The sequence below is a fragment of the Zeus faber genome (genome assembly GCF_960531495.2).
Source record: "Zeus faber genome assembly, chromosome: 3".
In the NCBI taxonomy this organism is placed as follows: domain Eukaryota; kingdom Metazoa; phylum Chordata; class Actinopteri; order Zeiformes; family Zeidae; genus Zeus; species Zeus faber.
Genome location: NC_137190.1, coordinates 7,349,482 through 7,372,962, shown reverse-complemented (window position 1 = coordinate 7,372,962; position 23,481 = coordinate 7,349,482). Strand labels below are relative to the sequence as shown.

Here is a 23,481-nt window from a genome sequence, read left to right as displayed (position 1 = left end):
CCAGACCCCCGTTGAAGCCGCCCTGATCCTCCATCTACCAGGGGCCCTGATCCTATTTTCAGCCAACAGATAGTGTTCGCTCCCCCATTAGGGCCCATCGATCCACAGCCTGACATGCGGCCTGTAAATGAAAGCCTGATCGATGAAAGCTACAGTATACTGTATCATTTCAGGCTCTCTGAAGGGATTACTAGACGCGCAGGGGAGACGGGGGAGACGGGAGCCCGGACTCGACACAATCCGATCCGGTCGCGTCCGCGTCCGGCGCGTCCTCCGGCCGCCACAAGGTGAGCGGACGGAAGGACCGCCGCCACCTCCCCACCGTGCCGGAGCCTCGCATGCTCTCAACACGAATGCAGCCGACGATTTTGGAAAGGGCGCTTGCGTACGTCAAAAAGTCATCTAAGATTGACGGCGGACTGACCTTTGACCTTTGATGAAAATTGAGCAGAATGCCTGATCTGGAAGAGCTGAAGTTCCTTCTTCAGGTCACACACAGTCTGGTCAATGTCCCATGAGCACAAACCTGTTCAACGATCCAACACTGATTACATTCCATCACCTGGTGTTGCATTCCATCTATTTTAATGTGATAATAATAAATACACTAATCATTAACACAGATATGGCTGGCAATATTATTACTCCGATAATTATGATAATTATGTGAATGTATATTATTATAATTCTTGGCAATTAGCAAGTCACAGTGACTGAACTATCCTATTATGAAATATTTATTTTCGCAAAATATAGACAGGTAGTTACTAAGAAGGCAAAAGAACCTTGATGTACAGAAGATTTGCATGGATTATAATTAGCACAGAATGCAATCATAGACTAATTCCAATCATCCTCATGAATACAGTTGAAAATCACGTTACATACACAGGAAAATTAGCAAAAACTGGAATAATTAAACAAAGCCATTAACAACTAGATAACCGCATCTAATATTGAAAGATTCCTTCATAACGTCAGTAACCAGCCTCTGCTAGGCCAGAGGATCAGCCCCAATTTGCATTGATATTCACCAACACAGCTTCTCAAATAGGCGACATGTAATCAGAGTGCCGTTCATGGGTGTTCGTCTGAGGAAGCTCCACTTATTCTCAATGAATGTAAGATTTTAAGAAGTTTAGGTTTAATTTCAGAATTGGATATTCACTGTTTAACACCCACTCATAAGCCTTAACTAAAATTCTTAATACTGTTTATTAATATTTGTTTTCTAAAATGTGCAGTTTTCTCCAAAGACCATGCCTGGTTCCGGGTAGAATAAGCTGTTAAAGGTATTCCTCCTGGTGCACAGGACTTAGTCATTCATCATCCAACTCACCTTGTTGGATCTGTTTCCTGGCAGACTCCAGGTGATGGCCGCTTGAAAGCTCTCCCACCACTATCAGCATGCGATAGTTTCTAAATCGAAAAGGCTCGGCGACGTGGTGCACGACGGGCTCGAGCTGCTCCTCTGGCTCCCCTCGCTTCACACAGGGAGTGCTTGTGATGTCGATTTCCATGGTAACAGTGCCACTAGTGGACGCGGAGCTCTTTTCCATCGCCATGACAACTGTATCCAGAGATCACCATGACAGTGCAGGATGAGCTGGGAGGACCAGGAGGCGTGGCTCTGTGCAGAGAGGCAGGTTTTATTGGATCTCAGTTTATGTGACTATTTGATGTCACGGCCTACCATTGGACATGAATAACATGGAGGGATATGGGATTTAATTTGTATCATATATATGTTTTAATCAAATGACCAAGGTTTACACTCATCACACATTAAGCTCATTGTGATGGTTAGAATGATAACCATGAAAACGATGATGATGGTGGGACTATTTCTTACATTTCACACACGTAAAGAGCCCATTTGAATATCCTTTTGTTGACCTACTACGCTGGGGTTAATGTTACTCACTTCCTGGGGGAGGTTGGAAATAAAGGGATATAAATGTTCCATTTATACTGTATCGGTGTCACTGCAAGGACCGGGCAATGTGCTTCGGGTACCAAACCGAACCGATGCCTCTTTGTTCCCAGGAACAAAACAATGCTTCATCTATGGCACGGCAGTCACAACAAAAGCCTACAGTTTTAATATAGAACTTGTTATTTTTGGCTTCAGCTGGAATTTCAATGAGCCCACATGTGACTCGAGGCTCATTTATTTTGCACATTTAATGCTAGTACTGTAAGTCGGTTAAGAGATATTATCATTGCCATCATCATTATGACAATACGAAATATATACTGTATATATATACAATTGTATTTTTTTTGCATAACTGAATGTGGAACAATAGAAAAAAACAATCAAATCCTGTTGTAAGCCTTGTATAGCAAGATAGGATACATTTACACCTCTGGCTTTCAATTAATTATTATAAACATAGACATGATGCTATTGGAAGGTCCATATCGGCCATCTATGCTGTAGTCAACACACTCAGGCCAAAATAACAGCAATAAATTATATTAATAGTAATTATGATAAAAAATAATAATAATAAAATTCATCAATATTTCTGAATGGGGAACTATTATTTATAAATATGTGAGTAAATGGATGCGGTGAGTGAAATGGCGGGGTAGGGCTGATGCTTTCCAACACAGGGATGTTTTCTGGGGGTTATATGCAGGAGTGTCTGGGATGCTATAGTGACATGGCCTGCAGAGGTGATGGATCACTGGGTGTTAATCTGCTTCAGCTCTGTCTCCACTGCTAATCTTCCTCCAAAACAGCAGGTGACTCAGCATTTAAACAGACACTGGACCAGAAAGCATCCAGATGATCTACTGCCCTCTGCTGAGAAGACTGGGAGATACAGGAAAGAGGTGTATATATATATATATATATATATACATATATATATATATATATATATATATATATATATATATATATATATTTATATTCTATTATATTCTATTTCATCCATATATATATATATATATATATATATATATATATATATATATATATATATATATATATATATATATATGTGTGTGTGTGTATATATATATATTTAAACACACACTGAACGCTGAACACAGTGCTATAGTGTTATTGTAAGGTCATTTATGGTTTTATTTGTACATTTTAAAGGCTATTTTGATATATCAATATTGATGAGAATAATACATTTCTGCATTACCAATTGTAATAGCATTCAGTTTAGTTGAACGTTAGTTGAAAATTGTAGGCATATGCCTGGATAAGTATAGGATAAAAGTTAAAGTGTTACTGCTCTTAGCTGCAGAGAGGTGTTATGAATGTGTCAGTGTTCTAACAAATAGATTATATTGTAATTATATTTCAATTTAATCAAAGAGTTCACACCCAGAGAGATATTCAAAATTTATTTTTGTTTTTTATTTGTTATTTGATTGTTTTGCTCAATTGTGTTGTGTTGCTACAGTGCACACCAAACACTAGTCAGAAATCATTTATTTATGGGTTTGCTATATGTGCTGTTCTATTGTTTACTCAAAATGCAGTTGATACAGAGGGATAGTTGTATTATATTATATTGTAATACCTCTTCTTCAGTTAAATTCCATCCAATTCAATTCTACTCTATTCTATTTATCTTTAGTCTATTATATTCAGTTAAATAAAAATTATATTATATTCTATTCTATTTTTACTATATTCTATTTAATTATATTATGTTCTATTCTATTCTACTCTATTTCATTCTATTGTATTTTACTCTATAGTATTTCATTCCATGATATTCTATTCTCTTCTATGATATTATATTCTATTGTACTTTATTCTATTATATTCTATTTCATCCTATTCTATTCTTATTCTATGCTATTTCAATCTATTCTATTCAGTTAATTTCTATCATTGCATTCTATCCTACTCACTTATATGCAGTTAAATTCCATTCTATTCCATTCTGTTTTATTGTAACGTATGCTGCTGTATTCTAAACTACAGAACGTGGTCACTGTCACTTTCCCCCAAGTTCAATAGCAGGGACACCATCCCGAGGTGCGTTCGTATCCACGTCGGAGGAACCTTCAACGATAAATCGGATCCATCTGCAAACACTGGGAGGTGAGCCGTGGGGGGAAGCGGGGGGAGCGGGGGAAGAGGCTAATAAACCCTTTCCATTAGAAATGCCCGTCGCCTCCCACACCCTGACGCTCAGAAAACAGAGGAGGAGCGGGCGCTGCTGGACGCGTCTTTTTTTTGAGTGTGTGTGTGTGTGTGTTTTTTTTGTTTGCCACCCCGGGATCGGCGAGAAGGAAATCGCAGGGACGACCCAGGCGTGGGGAACGTCGATCTGCAAGGTAATCAAAAAAAAAACAAAAAAAAACAACAACCCTCTTTATGTTGTGCGCGGAAAGTGTCGTTTTCAAGGGGCATCGGGGCACCGAGCGCGCCGTGCGCCCGGCGCCTTATCGCGGCGGAGCGACGGGAGACGCGGCGGACGTGGTGGGTAGTGGCTGCGCATTTCCTAATGTGATGCCCAACCTGCAGATATGACGACGGTGCGAAGCTGCCGTGGCCCTGGGTGTCTAACATTTTTGTCATCGGATGCCTTTACCACACGCACACTGAGGTTTACAACCAAACACAGTGTTTTGATCCAACGTAAGCTGCGTAGAAAGCCGTTGTTAGAATAAAGGAGGTTAGGACGCACGCACCGGCTGCTCCAAAGGAATCAATAGGCCGGTTTAAATGTCCTGCTGTCATACAGTCAGGGAGAGACCCGCACATTTATCGACGGTTTCCGTTATTTATTTATTTTTTTGGGGTTTTTGGATAAGACCGGCGTCAGACCCAGCATGAGCCGCTGAGGTCGGGTCTTAAAGGTGGATTCAAGGTGTATTCATGGAGGCGGATCTCCCGCCGTGCACGCCTGACCCGGTGGGGGGGAAAAAAGAATGCCAAGGGCTTCTTTCACACCGGGGGGCGGGCGGGTTCGGGTCCGCTTCCCTCTAAATTGGGTGACCGAAGGAGCCGCCATGTGCTGTTTAATTTAAGGATGGGGGCGTTTGGAGGGCAGCGTTTCTTCTGTCGAGGATAAGGAAAGCACCTTCCCAGCTCCGCCCAAGTTTATGAGCCGAAACAAGGGCATTGTCTTCTCCTCCCCTCCCATTTAACATCTCAATCCCGGTGATTGCATTTGCAGATTGGCGCAATAGCAACGTGCGTCGCCGCATCGAAACAGATTTGGACTGAGAGCGCGTTTTAAAAAAAGTGACGCTCGGCGCGTCTCATGTCAAGAGACGCTTCGACGCCGTGCGTGGGGGCCGTGGAGACCGATCCGAGGAGATGTTTTCATTGTTGTCGGATGAGAATCGGTCCAAACTTCCGTAGTTTTTGGAGATGGAGCTGGAACTAGGATCAGAGCAGTCCCCGCTGTGCGTTCTCCGACGGTGCCAGCGTCTGACGAATGAATTCACTGCGAAGTTTTAACAGTTGACGCTTTTCCGGGGACCCCCCCTGTCACCTCTTGCAGGACCCCACAGGCACAGGCACAACATACTCAGATGTTGATAAACTGGTGCCCTCGAATTTCCAGGCGTTGGTAGAATTATATTTATTGATTTTTATTTATTTTGTATTTTGTGTTTAATTACTCTTTTCTTTTTTCTTGTATTATTATTATTATTATTATTATTATTATTATTATTATTATTAGTAGTAGTAGTAGTAGTAGTAGTAGTAGTAGTATTAGTATTATTTTAACTCTTTATTAAGTCACTTCCAATACGTGACATTAAGACAAAAACATAAAACATTATACATAAGCATCATAATGAAATAATGACACTCAATAAGACAAAACATGCAACATGAAAACATGACATCTGGTAAATATAATGATATAAAATAAATATATTTTAAAAATAACAATGTAATGAAATATAATTTAAAAAAAAGGCAGTAATATCAATGAATCATTTAACAGAGAACGGAGCGCCCCTCCTCCTCGTTGGTTATGACGTCACACGGGTGACTGGACCAATCAGGTCGCTCCTCTCTGTTTTGCCGGGAGAGGTTCTAAAGAGGGAGGGAGCCCAGCATGGCGGCTGCGACGTTTTAGTACCTCCGCGTGTCCCGTGGTTGAGCCGCGCACGGACCCGGTTTGTTATTATGAACCAATATAAATTGTTTTAAATTAGGTGCGAGCGCCGGGCAAGACACCACCCGCCCCCACACCTTCACCTCCTTCCGCGCCGCCGCTTCCGGTCTGATGGATCCGGGCGGAAGTGACCTGGACCCCAGCCTGCCGGAGCCGGAGCATCCCTGCCTCATCGTGGAGGACTCCCAGCCGGACAGCGCTGCTCTGGAGGACGACCCGGAGAGCAGCTACCGAGCGATACTTTCCCGCAGGCTGTCCAACCTGCAGCCTTCCCCGCACAGCCCGGTTCTGGTAGGACGACAAATGTTTTGCCTCGATTCAAAACAGCTTCACGGTCCCTGTCCCATTGTCCGTCGGTTGGACCCCCCCCGCCCGCCCGCCCGACCTCCCGACCACCCGTGCATGTCGTATATTGGGTTCAACTTTATTGATCCACGAAGGTAGATTCAAGTCCAGGTGCCACAGCAGCAAACACAACAGCAGTGCAAGTCAATAAAGAGATAAAACAACGAAATGAGAAGAAAAGAACAACATGTAACGTCTATAAACAGGTTAACAGGTTATGCTGAAGTACAAATGACAGTATTACAGCGTTACAGAACAGTGTGACTTTATAGTAGTAAGAGCAGTCCTAATAATAACAGTTATAGTACTAATGGTAATAATAGTAGTAGTCATAATGGTACTAGCACTAATAGTTAGAATTATATAGCTGCAGGCGGCAATACACTGGGTCCAGTTAAGTCGTGTTAAGTCTACCTGTCTGTCTGTCTGTCTGTCTGTGGGCTGGGCCCCTAGTAATTATAACTGCAAAGAAATGGATAACTGAAGGGGGGGTGTGAAGGGAATGTTGGAACAAGGTTATATTTCTGTCAGATTAGTAATTCTACGATACCCAGTGTATTTCCTGTATATGAAACAATACAACACAGCACTTCATGGATTCCCAGCGGGAAATTCCGGGATGACAGCAACTCGGCCACGAACAAACAGGAAACAGTAATGCAAGAAGTACAGACTGTAACAATATGTACTGTTATGTGCACTATTACATATTGATAATAGGAAGGATAAAAATGACTAGGAAACAAAATTGAAATACAAAAAATGATATAGAATACAGGTGTCTGAGAGAATACCTTATACCATATGCATAACTCCCCCTCCAGGAGCTGATATCTTCCCCAGCAGGAAGCCGATGCTCTCAGCCAATCGACAGCCAGTTTGAGAAAGCCCAGAGCAACCCCACGTTGGCTTTTGAAGAAGAGAGTCAGGTCATCAACCTATGCCCACTTCCGATTAAGAAAAAGTATGATTCATCTTTTATTTTATTTTTTTATTTTTTATTTGTGCCAGGTACTGATTTCATCAACTTGAACACTAAGTAGCTTCCTCGGTCTTTGTCTCCTTTAGGTGTTCGTCAGAAGACATTGGTATGAATTCTGGAGCTGATTCGACGACTCACTGCGCTCAGTCGGAAGGTGACAGCTGTTTGCACACGTCACGAAAATTAAATGGTATTTTTTTGGGGGGGAATTAAAAGACGAGTGCGTCTTTTAATTTCCCTATTGCTTCGGTGATTAATTACACTATTGCTTCGGTGAGGTGAAGCGACTATTCAGTTGATTGATCTGCAACAAAATCCAAACATTTTTAGTCATGCAATGGGGATAATAGGTTAAGTGATAATGTTTTCTAATTGTGCTGTTTTACAGCTTCTCCAAACTCTGAATGCTGGTTTATGTTCCATATTTTATAATCTAATGTTATGTTTCGGACCACTTGGTAAACAATATTTCAAGCAATTTCAAGATATCTGTTCGGATAATTCTTGAAGATAATTGAATCAATTCTTAAAAGACTTCTTAGTTGCTGTCTCACTGTTATTTGTTTTTATGTTTCTATTTTTCAGAGGGAAATTCCCAGTTTGGTTTTCTGGAGCTGTCCGAGAGCCAGGCTTTGGGCGGGGAAGTGGGAAACAGTCAAGAAGACGACGAGGAGGTTGTAATGTCCCAGACGGACCGCGAGAGGCACAAAGAGCAAGGTAACCGCATTTTGTCATTGTCTCTTTCTTTCTTTTTCTCAGCCGGCACGGCTCCCAACCCCTTTTTTTTCTTATTGAAAAATCGCAAGGAAACTTTGAGAACCATTAACACGTTATTTTCACCTCATAAATGTGGTTGGACTTGCCCGGAAGTTGGAGCGGAATGCTCTGTGACCGTGTAAACCCGTCTAAGTGTCCTTGAGAAAAACACTTTGGGCCAATCCCAGTTCCCCTCCTTGGACCTACCCCCTCCGCCGCCTTGCTTGCTCCCACGTAGGGTAGGCTGTCCCGTTTATTTTGGGGATCGAGCAGTAGTGGTCATCTAGACCTCCAAATGGCCCTCGAAAACGGAGCATTTTTAGATGCTCCAACTCCAAACGGAGTGGGAGAAGAAAATTCCCAGAATGCTTTGCCAACTGAGGCAGCATAAACGGAACATGGCTACCGGTGCTGGGAAAGAAACCCATATCTTCGCAAATAATCATGCAAAATCTGAAAAAAAATGTTGGAATATCTTAGTTTAAGGTCGATCTAAGGGAATATTTAATTGGATTGTTATAACACGCATTTCAGAAAAATCGATATTCACAATTCTCAATAGAACTTGGTGTAAACAACGATTTGTGAGTGACAGTACAGTTATTTCCGTGTTCCGTGTATGAAGCGTGAAAAATAATCCAGCAGCAAAACAAACGGCGCACGATGATTACAACCCGCGCAACTGGTAACACCACACCACGCGCCGACGTTGTGCAAACGTCTGTCCAGAATGGAACGCCTAGAGCCTCGTTGCTGGTGTGTGACGTGTGTGCCATCGGTGGCTACCGATGACGTAACGGGTGGTGCCCGTTTCCTGGGTAAAGATTTCAACCCCTGTCCCTTGTGGCTCGGTTCTGAAGCACCACTACCAATCGAGGGCACTTTAAAATCTAGGGGTAGGGCCAAGGGGGGAATTGGGATTTGTCCTTTAATATCTCCTCAGGAATTATTCCCTCTTGTAATTTGGCTTGGGCAGTAACGGCTCGCTTTATGCCCCTCCAACTAGGAAGCTGCGCGTGGGCGTTCACGTAATGTGTGTGCGGAAAGGATCTCCCGTTCACCACGTGAACAGTGACAGGCACCAAGCGAGCGCAAGTTAGGAAATGAATATGTAGAATTTTTTTTTTACTAATTTTGGGATTCTCAGCGTGAGAAATATTGCGTGTGAGTGTGTGAACTGGTTGATATGCATGAGTCCTACAGTCAGTGTGAGACTTTACATCTCTGTATAACAATTATTACTTTTTTTTTTTATAATATAATTTTAGCAAAGGCAAGCAATAACCTGGAGACACAACTTAATCTTAATCCTCCACCTGCTTCCTCCTTCCAAGTCCACATACATCCTCTTTGTGCGAGCAAGTGAATGAGCTTTGTCCGTGAAATCTGCTGCTCCGCCCATCGCTCTGGACGGTGTGAAAGTATCGCATATGGTTGCAAATATCGCAATATTATCGAATATTGGCCCATGCCTACTTGTAATATAAAAATGTATGCCAGTGATTAAGAAGAATATAGGAAGTAACAAAATCCTATCCATTTGATAATATGGATGGCAGGTGGCAGGCCAATTCATTTACTTTTTGGAAAATGCCGACGCGCATCAAAGCTATCTGTATCTCTTTCAGGAATGCAGTCACAATTTGATTTACATATTTTTTGTTTCTTATCCCTAGCAGAACAGAAGATCAGCGTCGGAACTTCAGGGAGCCAAGATGGCAAAACTGCACGGTACAGGTTCATGTGCATCATCATGTCATACACTAAACCTTTCTCATCTTGGGTATATAAGCATCATTCCCGTTCTTGAGAAGTGTCTGTGTTCCTTTCTTAAGGTCTGAGGTGAGCTCCAGCAGCTCGTTGGAGCCCAAGGTAGACAGGGAGCTGAGGGTCCAGACTCTGCTCCACTCCCAGGGCCTGCAGACCCCTGGAGACTCAGACCAGCAGGACTCGGCGATTCTGTCCTCGCAGGAGGACATGTTCGATGCCGACAAGACAGGTGGGTCAGTGTGTAGGTGCCGGTCTCATACAAAATCTTGCAGTCTTTAAGTACAGGAAAGTTTATTTGTGCATATTGAAAGTACGTGAAGCCATATTACTAGAGAAACCAATAATTAGTCATTGTAGTAGAATGGTTGTTTATCAAAGTCTGACTGGAATTATGTGAAATATATGGTTGGAAAAATGTATGTCATTATATGTACACGTAATGTATCATTGCCCATCCATTGAATAAATAATAGGATAAGTTACACCAATGATTACAATGACATCATATAACTCAGAGTGTCTCGCCTGTGTCGGAACGCTTTGCTGGTAAGCGAACATTCAAACGTGGCATTTGTAAAGTTTAAATCTGTCACCGTCTGCCGACGATGCTGTGTACGTGTGAAACTGTGAAACGGACGAAGGAGAACAAATAACGCCCCGCATGTTCTTCTTTTCGCTCACAGGCTGATTAGATGTTCACAATCCTCTCTCCCCTTTTCCCTCTCAGGTGCGGCGGTGGACAGCACCGTGTCTGAGCCAGAGAACCAGAGTCTGCCCACACTGACGCCGTCCCACAGCCTGCGGCTGCTGCACCTCTCTGGACAGGCCACGCTGGTGCAGGAAAGCTTGTCCCAGTAAGCTGCACGACTGTCTTGTCCCGTTATTTTGCTTTCATGTCCTGGTTGGTGGGGGGACGACGACGACATCATTTCTGATATTCTTCTGTCCTTGTCCCAACTTGTAGGAGCTCTGTTGACTACGTGGCCCCCACCCCAGACAACCTCAGCCATACTCCATTGATTGTCTCCGACTCGCCGACCAGAGCAGAGAGTAACCATGGTAACAGCACAGCTTGTTGGGTGACAGTTGTGTTGTAATTAATAACCGGCTGTTCATGTTTTATGAATCACGCTAGATTCTTTGGGTCGCCAGGTACAGATGAGGCAATGGATACTTCTCTACCTCCAGATGAGCGGGCGGTGGAGATGGATGAGGAGCCAATGGAAACGGATGATACCGCGAAGCCCCGCCCCCTGGCGTCCACACCTTTATCCCAGAATTCTCCGGGTTTTGTTTTGGAGAGGACCCTCTCTTTGCCCTCCCAACCGGAGTTCTCTCATGTATGTAGCCTTTTTTTTTTTTCATTTATAAATTTTGACAATTAGAGGGCAAGCACCCTGCCCTTAGCAATTATTGAATTTTTTTTTTTCTATTTAATTTAATTAACCTTTTCTACACAACTATTCTCTTGTCCTGCAATGTTTCACGGCACTCAAGCCCTACTTTGGGCCAAACAGATAAGCAATCAAAATAATGTGTTCAAACAGTGGTTGTGTTGCCTCTACTTGTTGACTTTAGCATCTGGTTATTATATATTCAAATTAATTGTAAATTATTTATTGCACTATTAATTAGATACTAAATTAATTTCTCTTCTGATCGACTGATTATTATTTTTTTTTTTTCACTTGGTCAATTGGGGTAGTAGGGAAATTGTTCATTTTTGTGAATGTTCATCCGCAGTGGAATGTTCAGTGACAGTGACCACAACTGAGTGTAAGCGCATTGTACCGCTACTACTTATGTCATGGCATTCAACGTTTGTCCGTGTTTGAATTGTCCAATTTCCCCAGGATGTGTTTGTCCAAACACCCAGCCTGGAGACCGGGAGCAGCAGCACCGCGGCGCCACATGACTCAAAGTCGACACCGTCCTCATCTCTGCATCACGACAAACCGTCCCCGACCGTCGAGTCTGCCTCCTTCACTCTGGCCCTCCAGCTGACCGTGAACACAGAGAGCAGCGGCGCGGATCAGCAGAGCGCCGAGCAGGCAGAGGACAGCCAGGCAACGCAGATAGACGGACTGGACGACCCGCTCTGCGTCGACGCTAGCGACTCTGCGGTGTCACGCTGCAGCCAGAGGACCCAGAACAATGTCGTCTCGTCCCAGTCTAGAAGCCCGGCTGGCCCCAAAGTCCCCGCCACGTGCGATTCCCAGAAGTGTCGTGGTGATCCTGCGGGTGTACCGGATTCCGAATTGTCGCAGAAGTCCGAGAGGACGGCAATGAGTTTGCACGTACAAAATGTGAATGTGAGCAACAGCGCCGATGGGAGCAAAGCGGGGAGCTCCGCAGACAAAGTGTCCTGCTCCCAGCCAACGATCACGTCAGTGGACCTCACCGTTAACAGCTGCGTACAGGGGGCGACGGCAAACGCCGCACCTTGTAGTTTGACCTCCAAGCGGGCGCTCTCTCAGACATCCAGCACCCAGAATTCTGAGGAATCCAGAGGAAGCGGAACTGTAGCAAGCCCTTCTTCCCGGTCACCTTCGCAAGAAGCTGCTGGGACTGCTGACAGCAAGATAGAAGCGTTGGATGATGTTGGCGGTGAAGAGGAGGTTACAGAGGAGGTTATAGAGGAGGAAGAGGTAAACACGTTGGGGCCCGAAGGCTCCGGCCTGGGTCTGGCTCTCTCCCAGAGCCAGGTGCTGTCGCCCGAGCCAATGGAGGTAGAGAGCGAGCGAGTGCAAGAGGGGGACATGAGCCTCAGCGTGGTGAAGGATAGTGAAAGAAGTTCTAAGAGTATTGACGCAGAGGAGCCGCCGGAATCCAGGAGCGTTTCTTCCCAGCCGCCGGGAAGCAAAGCTCCCAAAGTCTCCACCAATTGCCATAAATTCCAGTCTCAGCCCAAAGACTCAGAGGTGCCGCCACTCCCACAAAGCAACAGGGAGGGACCTCAGCCTGCGAGGTCCAAAGATAAGCACTTCAGCGACAGCTCAGGAGGTGAGACAAGACGATGCAAGACGAGGTTCACACTGGGCATACCAGGCTTTTGTATGTAGCGATCTATTAATTTCATGTTAGTATGTCATGATTATATTGTGATTTATTTATATTTAAAATTGATTGCAGAATATACAAGTTGCTGCTTTCCATGAATTGTAAAAAGGCATAACTATATAGTTGTTAAAATGTTTGATGTAGTAATTTATGTTAAATAGATTTGAATAATAGAGAAATTGGTGGTATGCTGTCATTATAGTTTATAATATATTTTTGAAGAAAAATGACAATACTCTGGTATGTATTGCAATTTGCAAAGTCCTTCACTATATTATTATTATAAAATTATTCATTACATTATATTATTCAATAGAAATTAATGTGTTCATTACATAAGGTTATGGACATTGCCGAGCTTAGTTAAAGGCCTCCTCAGAATACACAGCAGTTTTTTTATTTGTTTATGATTGTGGCATTACTTAGCCATAAACGGTAGTATATGTGATCCCTTATCTCTACCTGTGTAGAACTTCCCTTCCACTTCACCCTTCCTAAAGAAGGGGAGCTGATTGGACCTACTGGAGGTGCCACGCCCCCTACGATCAGCCAGCTAAAACAAACGCCGAGACACAGCACTCCCATTGGTAGGTGTTTATGTCTTTCAGGAAACATTGTAAAGCAAATATTTTGTTACTTGTTTATTAATGTTTACATTTTATTTTGAGAACTATAAAAGTGTGATTTTGTTGCATTGTATTTTAACTCCTCGCTTACCCATGCTCAGCAACCTAATTATCGCTATCGGATCCAAAACTTCCAATTTGTTAATCAAAGCTAAAACAAAACAATCCCTTTCACAAAAACTAAACTCAGGTCATCCAAAGCTAACTGTTAAAATTATTTATATTAAAGTGTAAGGAAACAAAATTAAGATTGTCTTTATAAATGTGTATTCACTGATTCCCAGAAATACTGTATGTCATAGTGTCTAACAGCATCCCCACCCCTGGTATGCTCTGATCGTGCGGAGGAGCCCTTTTATTGTTTTATATATATTTTTTGGCTGGGGGGTTTGCACAGTTACCACCAACTCTCTGAACACACTAGTATTTTTACTCTTAACTGCATTTGTGTCTATTAGCGCTGGTGTTTGGGAATTTTACTTTTTTTTGCATTGAGGTTCATTTGCATAAAAAGGAGCCAATTTTTGCACAAAATGTATGCATAATACATTTGGCGCATATTTAAATACATACAAATAGCACCGGTGCACCGAGACGCTATTTGCATTGCAGCGCAGTTAATTAAGGGGTGCATTTCACCCTTTGCAGGTGCTTTGAGAATTAGACGGTTGCTTTTTGTGTTATTTGTGCAGGTTTGGCGGCCGCAAAAGCCGCGCAATCCTTTTGTGAAGTGGCCCCTGAGATACTGGCACAAAAAGCACTACGGGCGGAGCCTTTTTTACTGGCAGAAGACCTGGGTGTGAGCTAACCTTTATCACCATCTCCCCCCCCAGAGACCATCACCTCTTTTTCAGAGAAATCTGCTGCTGTGGCTGACATCTCCATGGAGACATCAATGTTGGGAAATGACGTTATGGACGGGGAGGACGAGGTTCAAAAGGGGGATGGGAAGCTGAGTCTGCGCATGAAGCTGGTCACGCCGGTGGAAGAGGGCAGCTCGGAGCGCTTCAGTCTGCAGAGTAATATAAGCTTTGCACCGAGTCCCTCACATGATGTTTCTTGCGATGCTTTCCCTGCACACGCCTGGACTTTCTGGGGATGATTGAGATCCTATCTGTCGCTGCATATCCTGCTCCACGTTTCTTGCACGCCCATTGGCACCAGCATCTCATTAACGTATCTTGTTTCTTCAGAGCCGTCACTATCGGATGAGGAAGGATCTGTCGTCAAGGTTACCGCTGTTGCCAAGGCTCCAACCAGGTGACCTGCTACTGTTTGCATTAGAATTCATTAATTTCCTTTTTGGGATCACATTTAAAAGTGACAATACTTGATAATATACAAAGATAGTCTGCATTGATTTCAAAGACATTCTTTCTCACAGCATTGTCACAGGCATTGTCATGTTTTTGGATGGAAACGCTGTATCTACCGCCATTTCTCCCTTACCGTTACATACCGTTAACGGTACCGGTAACGTCGGAGCTTAAGTAATAATAATTAAATTATTAAGCCCCGGGACCCGTTAAATCCCCCACTTCCGAATAGTCTAATATTTGCATTAAACAGCCAAATCCGATTAGACTGACAAAGTTCTGAGTGGGGTACAGCTCCAGAATTGACTCTTCGGTCCATTTCTTTTTGCCGGGTATTTGGTTGGTTGTACAGTTTAGATGGGGGAGAAAGGCCTGCTGATGCGTTTTCTGGTCTCCTTGTCAGTCCATCAGTGTTCAGTCGTGTCAGACAAGTGCACAGACAGCTGGAGGCAGAGGAGCAGAGCCAGCCTGAGGGATCCCAGTACACCACAACGACTGTCAGGTAAATAAAACACACTTTCACAGCCCAGAACCGCTCTGGTGGAATCCAAACATTTAATACAAAGTCTCCCAAGCTATAGAAGGCTTGTGTCAATTTGACCATGAAGGTATGAATAGTTCTCCCTGTTGCCATGTATTTTTGTGGCTAGAACTAGGTCAAGAGGTATGGTGTGTGTGTGTGTGTGTGTGTGTGTGTGTGTGTGTGTGTGTGTGTGTGTGTGTGGTGGGTGGGTGGGTGGGTGGGTGGGTGGGTGGGTGGGTGGGTGGGTGGGTGGGCGGGTGTGCGCGTGTGTGTGCGCGCGAGAGACCTACTTTTTGATTGTGGAGGTAGGATGGAAGGTTATTTTTGGCAACGCATATACCCTCATGGGAGTTGAAGGCAAGCTCTGCCTGATTCTGTCCTTGGCATAGCAATGTCATTTTGGCAAGATGTCGCCCTTCCTCCCTGTCAGTTAGTTTCTCATTGACCGCCACTGTTTTGTTCAATCTAACTTTAAAGTTAAAACCCAAATAACAGCACTAAAAGTACTGTTTAGTTTCCCAATCCTGCAAATCCTAAAATAATTGGTAAAAAGAAGATAGATTGACTGATTCTTCAAAACTATAATCTTTTGGCTTTAGTCTTTATCTTTCAATAGTGGGATGTCACAAGAACTAATAGCTTGTTACCAGGTCAATGCCAAAATTCTGGAAATGTTTTTGCACCAACTTTTCTAGATATTAGAATTTTGATAAAGGAGTACAGGCAGAAGCACATAGGATTTTGTTCCTTTATCCTTTTTTTTAAACCAGGGTATCAAATTGGGCCTGAGAATTTCATTAGTTATAGTGTCAACTACCAAATGTCTGGAATCGGGACATCCCTTCCTACTTTCCACTTTCCTGCAGAGGAGAACTCCTCACGTCACCTCAAAGAAGTTCCCAGGCATCTTCGCTGGGATGCAGCAGCCTCCCGAACAGCCAGGCGGAGCCCTCCACCTGCCCCGCTCATGAAGTGCCGACCCACCCGCTGGGGAGGGATGAGGAGCCCTCCACTTGCCACAGACACCCTGGCAGGGCTGCGCTGCAGGCGGAGCCCCCCGGACCCCCCGAGCCCTCCACCCCGCACAGGACACCGGTCAAGCAGAGGGTTTTGTGCCAGCAAATGAGCTTCGACAGCAACAGCGCCAGCTTCAGTTCACCCAACAAGGTCATTGATATATTTGGGTTATTAGATCAACCGCATTACTAGGACTGGGTTAAAAAAAAAAAAATTCTATTTCGATTTGAGAATGTGAGCATCGATACTTTGTTTGGAAGTTATGCGACCGTTTTCCGCTTAAATTAACACCACAGTCACAAATTATTTGAAATGTTTTTGTAATAAGCATCTGTTGGGATACCGAAACGTTGATAGCAATTCTCATTGTGTATAAAATGTGCATTTATCAATATAAAATTGTATTGTGAGTCATCTCATCGATTTCAGATTGAATATCTAATTTGATTTTGGATTCCATATTATATCAAATCGTAACACTTTATATCAAAATATATCCTGGCCAGGTATCCTGCCCAATACCTAGCCCTACGCTCTTCTGTATTTTATTTAACAGTTGTTAATTACTCTGTTAATTCCGTTAATTACACTCACTATGGGCTGTATGACGGGCCGTCTCATGTCGTTATTGATTGTTCAGACTGCCATCTCTCCATCAGCTCCGTCAGAGGACGATCTCACAGCAGACCAACTTCGACGGGCCGGGACAGCGCTCCCCGATCGGCAGGGTAAGGAGCCCCCTTTTTCTTCTCATCTGATCGGTTTACTTACTACTCAGCTAACATGATTAATAAACGTTGTGTCCACCGACAGAATGAACCAGAGAACCCCATGTTCAGAAGAGCCGGCGGTCCCGCACATCGGCGACATGTGCGCACCATCCAGGAAGTGCGGACCACCATCACGCGCGTCATCACGGACGTGTACTACGAGGATGGGAAGGAGGTGGATCGCAAGGTCACCGAGGTGAGCAAAAGCATCGGTTGAAGCTGTTCTCGGTTTTCATCGACGTCTCTCAGTCGCAGCTTTGCTTTCTCCGGTTACTGGCCCTCAGCTTGGCGTTGTGTTCCCAAACAGGGATTTAATCACATGACTTTAAAGTGGAAATCAATAATATTGTCTGTGTTGGGCAGATTACACTACAAGTCCCAGAGTTCCATTCAAACTAACTGTATTTATATAGTGCTTTTCACATAAAGTGTAGCTCAAAGTACGTCGGATAAAAGAAAGTGCAGCAGGTTTGAATGTAATTTTTGAGCAGAATTATATTGTCAGGAAATTAAAATAAATCTTGACATGCAATGTTGTAGTAGAAGTTAATAATGGCAAAGATACATTTCTCACAGTACAAGGTCTGAGATATTTGTGGGAGTTTTATTCAAAACGCTGACGTCATACAGTTCAATGTGCCCGTTGGGTTCTTTAACATGATACGAAGGTCATGTATTGGTGGCCTGCAATGTCCTGTTTTTTTTCAGTTTATTCCTTTTTTAAAATTATTTATTTTATTTATTTTTTTATTGAACATCAAAACTAACATTTGGCTTTCCCCAGGAGAGTGAGGATCCGGTGGTGGACTGCCAGGTGCTGGACAGTGACGTCTCACCCTCCCGCACGGTCAGTTCCATGACCTCCGGCGACCTGGCGGACATCAGCTCCCTGTCCTCAAAGGCCTCCAGCCTGCAGCACAGCTCAGGCACTAGCAGCACCACCACCGGCTGCTTCGTCATGCCGCCCAGCAGGGGGGGGAAACCCAGCAGGTACCATCTGGTCCCACATCGCCTGCTTTTCCAACGCTCATCATCTGAGCGACAGCAAAGGGCCTCGTTCTTAAAGCAAAGCTGCATCTTTGTTTGCATCGTTATTGCTATTGCTTCCTCTCCGGCAACTTGTTCCCGCTCCCGCTACTCCTCGGAGGAAACGAGCAGTTAGAATCGGGAAGTGTTGAATCGAGAGTTATCACACAATCATTTATTAATACATGTCTATCTACTTGTCGCCTGTCTTTGTCGGTCCTCTGCCTTTTTCTGACTGTCTTAACTTCATTTTCTGAACACACATTTACTCACCACTACCTGCCTTGGGTGTAAGTTGCTCCAAGGCATGAATCTAGGGTCACTAGACACCCCTCCTACAAAGGCTGTAAGTAGGCCTGTCACGATCCTAACATTTTAGTTGATTGTTATTATATGCAATTATATGTATAAATATTCATTAAATGTATACATATAATTGCATATAATAACAATCTGATCATAATCTAAATTCTATTCATTGGAACATTTCTAACATTGGCTTAAAATTCCAATTCGATTTGGATGGAAGCATGCGATTATGCAAGCTTTACGATTTTACAAAATTGTAAAGCTCAAATAATCGAGATCAGGTGTAAAAATGGTGACCGCTCTAGTTGTAAGACGAGGGGTGGGGTTGAAGTTTTGGGAGTCCCTAGAATCATGTCTGTGCAACTTGACCGCCTCCGTCCGTCCCCTCTGTGTGTCTGCAGCCCCAGAAGGGGAGGCGGGCAGCAACAGAGGGGTCAAAGGGGTCAAAGGGCAGGGTCAGCGATGACAAACAGTAGAGGTTTCCGAACCCCCGGGCCCCGAGCCCCCGTCCCGCTGACCCCCAGAGGAAGGGCTAGGAGGGGCAGACCACCGTCCCGCTCCTCCCGGTCCAGGTGAGTCCTCCCTGGGGCCCACCGCACAAACACACCAAACCCACCGGTCCTGAAATATTTCCTCTCCTCTCACACTTTCCTTTTTCTTTTCTCACTAACCTTAGTTGTCGACCTTGATTGCATCCTGGAAAGCTCGTAGGAGGAACAAACATTGTCTCTTCTCTTTCTCCCTTTCTTTCCTTGGCCCCAAGGGGAGCCGCAGCCGGGCCCGGCCTCGCTGCCGGCATCCACGGTCAACCTCAGCTGTCCTCGGACGACGAGCCCTTCGCCCGCGTGCGCCCCCCGCCGCGCCTCACGGACAGCCCCGCCGACGCCGGGCTACCCAGCCCCTCGGACTCACTGCGCTCCTCCCCGGAGGAGGCCAGCTTGGCGGGAAGCAGCTTCGTCGGGCTGCGGGTGGTGGCCAAGTGGTCGTCCAACGGCTACTTCTACTCGGGCCGCATCACGAAGGACGCCGGGGACGGCAGGTTCGGCCTGCGCTTCGACGACGGCTACGAGTGCGAAGTGGCCGGGAAGGACATCCTGCTCTGCGACCCCATCCCCATGGAGACGGAGGTCACCGCCCTCCTGGAGGACGAGTACTTCAGCGTAGGTGAGGAGGGGGAGGCGGAACGGGAGGCTGGCGGTTCAGTCAAGAAGTTTTTTAATGGAGTTTCATTTGAAATGCCCTCCGAATTTCTGTGTTGAACTACTTGAGCTTAACCTGTATGGGGCCGAATAATTAAAGGACAATGTTATGTGCATTGAACAGCCGAATCCAATTCGACTTGACAACATTTTGAGTCAGGTACAACCCCTAGACCTTACCCGAACAGGTGCTTGCAGGTGGCATTAACTGCTGTTGCATCCCAGTTCTGCTTTGTACAGTAAACAAACCAATATATTTGATTGTTTATACCATATGCCTATACTGGAGATGCCCTTAGTTACTTCTGTGATGATTCAATATACACATTGATGTGGAAAAAAAAGACCCGTCGATGGCCGGCTGATCGGTGTGTGACTGCGTGCAGGCATTGTGAAAGGACATAAAACCGAGGGCCAAGAGCTGCACTACAACATCGAGAGGGAGGGCCAGAGCCAGTGGTACAGCAGGAGCGCCATCATCCTGTCCGTGGAGCAGGGGAACCGGCTACGGGAGCAGCACAGCCTGGGGCCATACGAGCCCTCCACACCCCTGGCGAAAGCCTCTGACATCAGCCTGGGTAAGATCGCTTTATTGAAATGTGTGCATGGATGTCCAACATTTCTATCTTCCAGAAAATCTTGGAATTCCAGCGCAATTCATGTGGGTTTTGTCTCTGTAATTATTGTTTCAGGCGGATGCAGTTTAAAATGTTTTCAAATTTCTAACGTTAAGTATTGAGCTCGCGAACTCTTCCTGACACGAGTAAACTCCTCCCCACAGATAACCTGGTGGAAGGGAAGCGGCGGCGCAGGGGAGGCAGCAGCGGAGGCGGCGGCGGCCAGGGAACCCCCCGCCGCAGCTCGTCGGGCAGCCCACGGACCCCCGGACCCTCTGGGAAGAGGAAGCTGATGGGCCCGGAGGACGAGCGCACCCCGGCCAAGAGGGGCCGCAGAGGGGGGGGCTGCAGAGCCGGTACTAAAGACCACCTCCCCATCTAAACCGAGACTTTGATCTGTTTTCCGGAAGATTTTTAATTTTCAACTTGGTACTTTTATATAATATAAAAAAAAAAAAAAAAAAGTTTTAAAAGTGATTTTCCATTCTGCCCGTCCTGGACCCAAGTCATAAGATTTCAGCTTATTTGCGTAGCCTTTGTTATGATAAATCAGGGAAGCCTCGACGGAGAGAGGCCTTTTAATTCTCCTTCAGCCTTTTTAAAGAATGTTCTTCTTGGTCAGATCATAGTGTGAATACACCTACTTTTAAAATGTTTAATATTGAGGTTTTATAACTTTTCATACTATTTGTTCCATTATAATCCATTTTTACCATATATAACTATTGAAAGTGACCCTTTGTTAATGTTTTTTTTTTTCCTTTTACTGTATGAACTAGATGACAGCTTTGGACTTTCTCCCTGCTGATACTCAAATCAATATTTGGTACATGCTGTGTGCAGTATATGTATGTGGTACAGAGTGTATTGTGTCCATATTATTTGCTCTCCATATCACTCCCTGCCTCCACCCTGTGCTGCTGCGTCCATCCCCCTTCTATTGAGGATAAACCGCCCGGTAACTAATATCGTCCTGGTGTTGGTCCACGGGTAGAGGGGGTGATGGTGTTCTCCTCTAAACTCACTGGTGTATTTTCCTTCTTTATATTGTTCATTACAACTGTCTGGTTTGCGACGGTCTCGGATGTTCGGTGTGACCGCTTTTTCACCCCCGCTCACATCCCTGTCCCCCCAGCTCAGCGCATCGGCGTGTGCAACACCTCCGGCAGCGGCACCGACCTCCCCGGTCCGTCCGGGGATTCGGCAGCGACCCACGGGCCGCTCCCCCAGAACGCCTCGCTGTTTATGGGCTTCGCCTTCATGCTGACCGCCTCGTCGGAGATCGATCGCCTGTCCAACAAGCTGGTCAGCGACGACGACGAGGGTGAGCGAGGCCCCTGCGCCACGCGTCCGGCGGTAGCCCTTTTCGGTGTGCTGTTTCAATTTTTTTGAATTTTGATAATTCATTGATCTCTTCAATAGAGTACGTGCAGACAGCTCCGTATAACAGGAGCTACACCAGGACCCAGCTGGAGACCGGCGGGGGGTTCGTCCTCTTGGACTTCAATGAAGAACAGGTGAACGCTCCATGCAACTGAACAACTGACAACCTTCCAGGACATAACGTCGTCATCCATGCAAGGCTTATTCAGGATGTTGCTCCCGTCCCCCCTCTCAGTGCAAGGCAGCGTACCAGAGCCTCCTCATCGCCGACCAGCACTGCCGTACCAGGAAGTACCTGCTGTGCGTGGCCAGCGGCGTGCCGTGCGTCTCTCACATTTGGGTGCGGGACTGCTGCAAGGACAACAAACTACTGAATTACAGAAACTACCTGCTGCCCGCCGGCGTGGGCCTCGACGATGAGATAGTCGAGTGGTGAGTCCCGGCTGTGAATGGATTTGGAAGATTAAACCGAATGTCTTGGCTTGAGAGAGGGTTTATTTTTTAATGAGGTGAAATTCCCTGACTTCCCCGTGATCAAAACCAAAATGCCATGTTCAACGAATAAGTTAATTTCTAGTCAATTTACATAAGGTAAATAACACTTTTGGACATTTCCTACTGGCATGGACCCTTTATCTACAGATCTAACATAGTTTTTTTGTTTTTTTTACTCCCAAACCATATGATTTTCCATTATTAGGAGTGATTGGCATCAGAATTATTTTTTTTAACTGATCCAGTATTGACAGAACAGCTTCCGCCAGGTGCCTTTCAGATCTGATATCAGAAACTCAACTGTAATACGTTACTCTGTGGTTCACAGTGTTGATGCTTGTTGCTTTGATCAGGCATCCTCGCTGTAGCCCGTTCAGCGCTCTGCGGGTGCTGTTGGTGTTCGAGGAGCCACAGGAGCTCTGGGTCCAGCTGCTGAACATGAGTGGAGCCTCCGCTGTGAGGCAGTACCAAGCAGACACCGATGGTTCAGGTAAATAAAGTATATTTATAAATAAGTAGCTAAGTCCTTGAAGAATGAAGAGTTAAGTACATTGCTACTGTACCAGTATATCAGTTCTGGAGACGTCTGACTTTTACTACATTACAGTTCTAAGCAATTATCTATACTTTTTACTTAACATTTCTTACAGTAATATTTTTTAATCAAAGGAGAACCAACCAGATATGACTACTATATAATTTTAAAAACACTTAAGAGCAAGTACTCATATACTTTCACTGAAGTGAAAATGTGAATGTGATTCTTTACTAGTCATTTTATCTCAGGGTATTTGTACATTTACTTAAGGTAAAGGTCTGAGTACACGTGAAATACTGGTTTTATTTGGGGTTTTGCTCCATCTGCAGACATTACTCCGGGAAAGTTTGACGTGGTGGTCACAAACCGTGCCTGCCCCCCGTTGGTGGAGAAGAGCGTGACGTCACAGCAGCTTCCTCTGGTGTCTACGGAGTGGCTGATCCAGAGTCTGATCTGTGGGGAGCGCCTGGGGTTCCACAGCAAACCACAGTACCACCATGACTACTCATCGTAATGACCATTGTCACTGCCTTCAAATCGTTGAATGTCTAGTGTTAGTACTCCTGCATGCCTCCGTTGTATATAGTTTTAACCTGTCTGTTTTTATGGAATAAAGAAAGTGACAGTCGGCTC

At 44.9% G+C, this 23,481-nt stretch overlaps 2 protein-coding genes across 2 annotated transcripts in view; one reads left to right on the top strand and one right to left on the bottom strand.

Annotated features, from left to right (window-relative positions):
- Window positions 1–1,565, bottom strand: part of map1aa (microtubule-associated protein 1Aa) — a gene marked incomplete at both ends in the record, with an annotated part of 28,272 nt that extends 26,707 nt beyond the window's left edge. The window contains 2 exon segments of the mRNA XM_079997970.1: window positions 425–526; window positions 1,340–1,565. Of these exon segments, the coding sequence (XP_079854096.1) occupies window positions 425–526; window positions 1,340–1,565 (328 nt within the window).
- A 4,662-nt stretch (window positions 1,566–6,227) lies between these two features.
- tp53bp1 (tumor protein p53 binding protein, 1) lies at window positions 6,228–23,478 on the top strand (the record flags this gene model as incomplete). Its single annotated transcript, XM_079997682.1, has 27 exons — window positions 6,228–6,407; window positions 7,286–7,425; window positions 7,530–7,597; window positions 8,029–8,160; window positions 9,876–9,930; window positions 10,035–10,198; window positions 10,697–10,823; window positions 10,934–11,028; window positions 11,122–11,309; window positions 11,823–12,972; window positions 13,500–13,616; window positions 14,489–14,674; window positions 14,849–14,915; window positions 15,375–15,473; window positions 16,361–16,661; window positions 17,171–17,239; window positions 17,325–17,477; window positions 18,066–18,271; window positions 19,018–19,188; window positions 19,380–19,780; window positions 20,202–20,393; window positions 20,597–20,788; window positions 21,568–21,756; window positions 21,855–21,949; window positions 22,051–22,247; window positions 22,664–22,800; window positions 23,178–23,478. The coding sequence occupies 27 exons, from the start codon at window positions 6,228–6,230 to the stop codon at window positions 23,360–23,362; spliced, it is 5,256 nt and encodes a 1,751-aa protein (XP_079853808.1). The 3' UTR covers window positions 23,363–23,478.
- Between the last annotated feature and the right edge of the window lie 3 nt (window positions 23,479–23,481).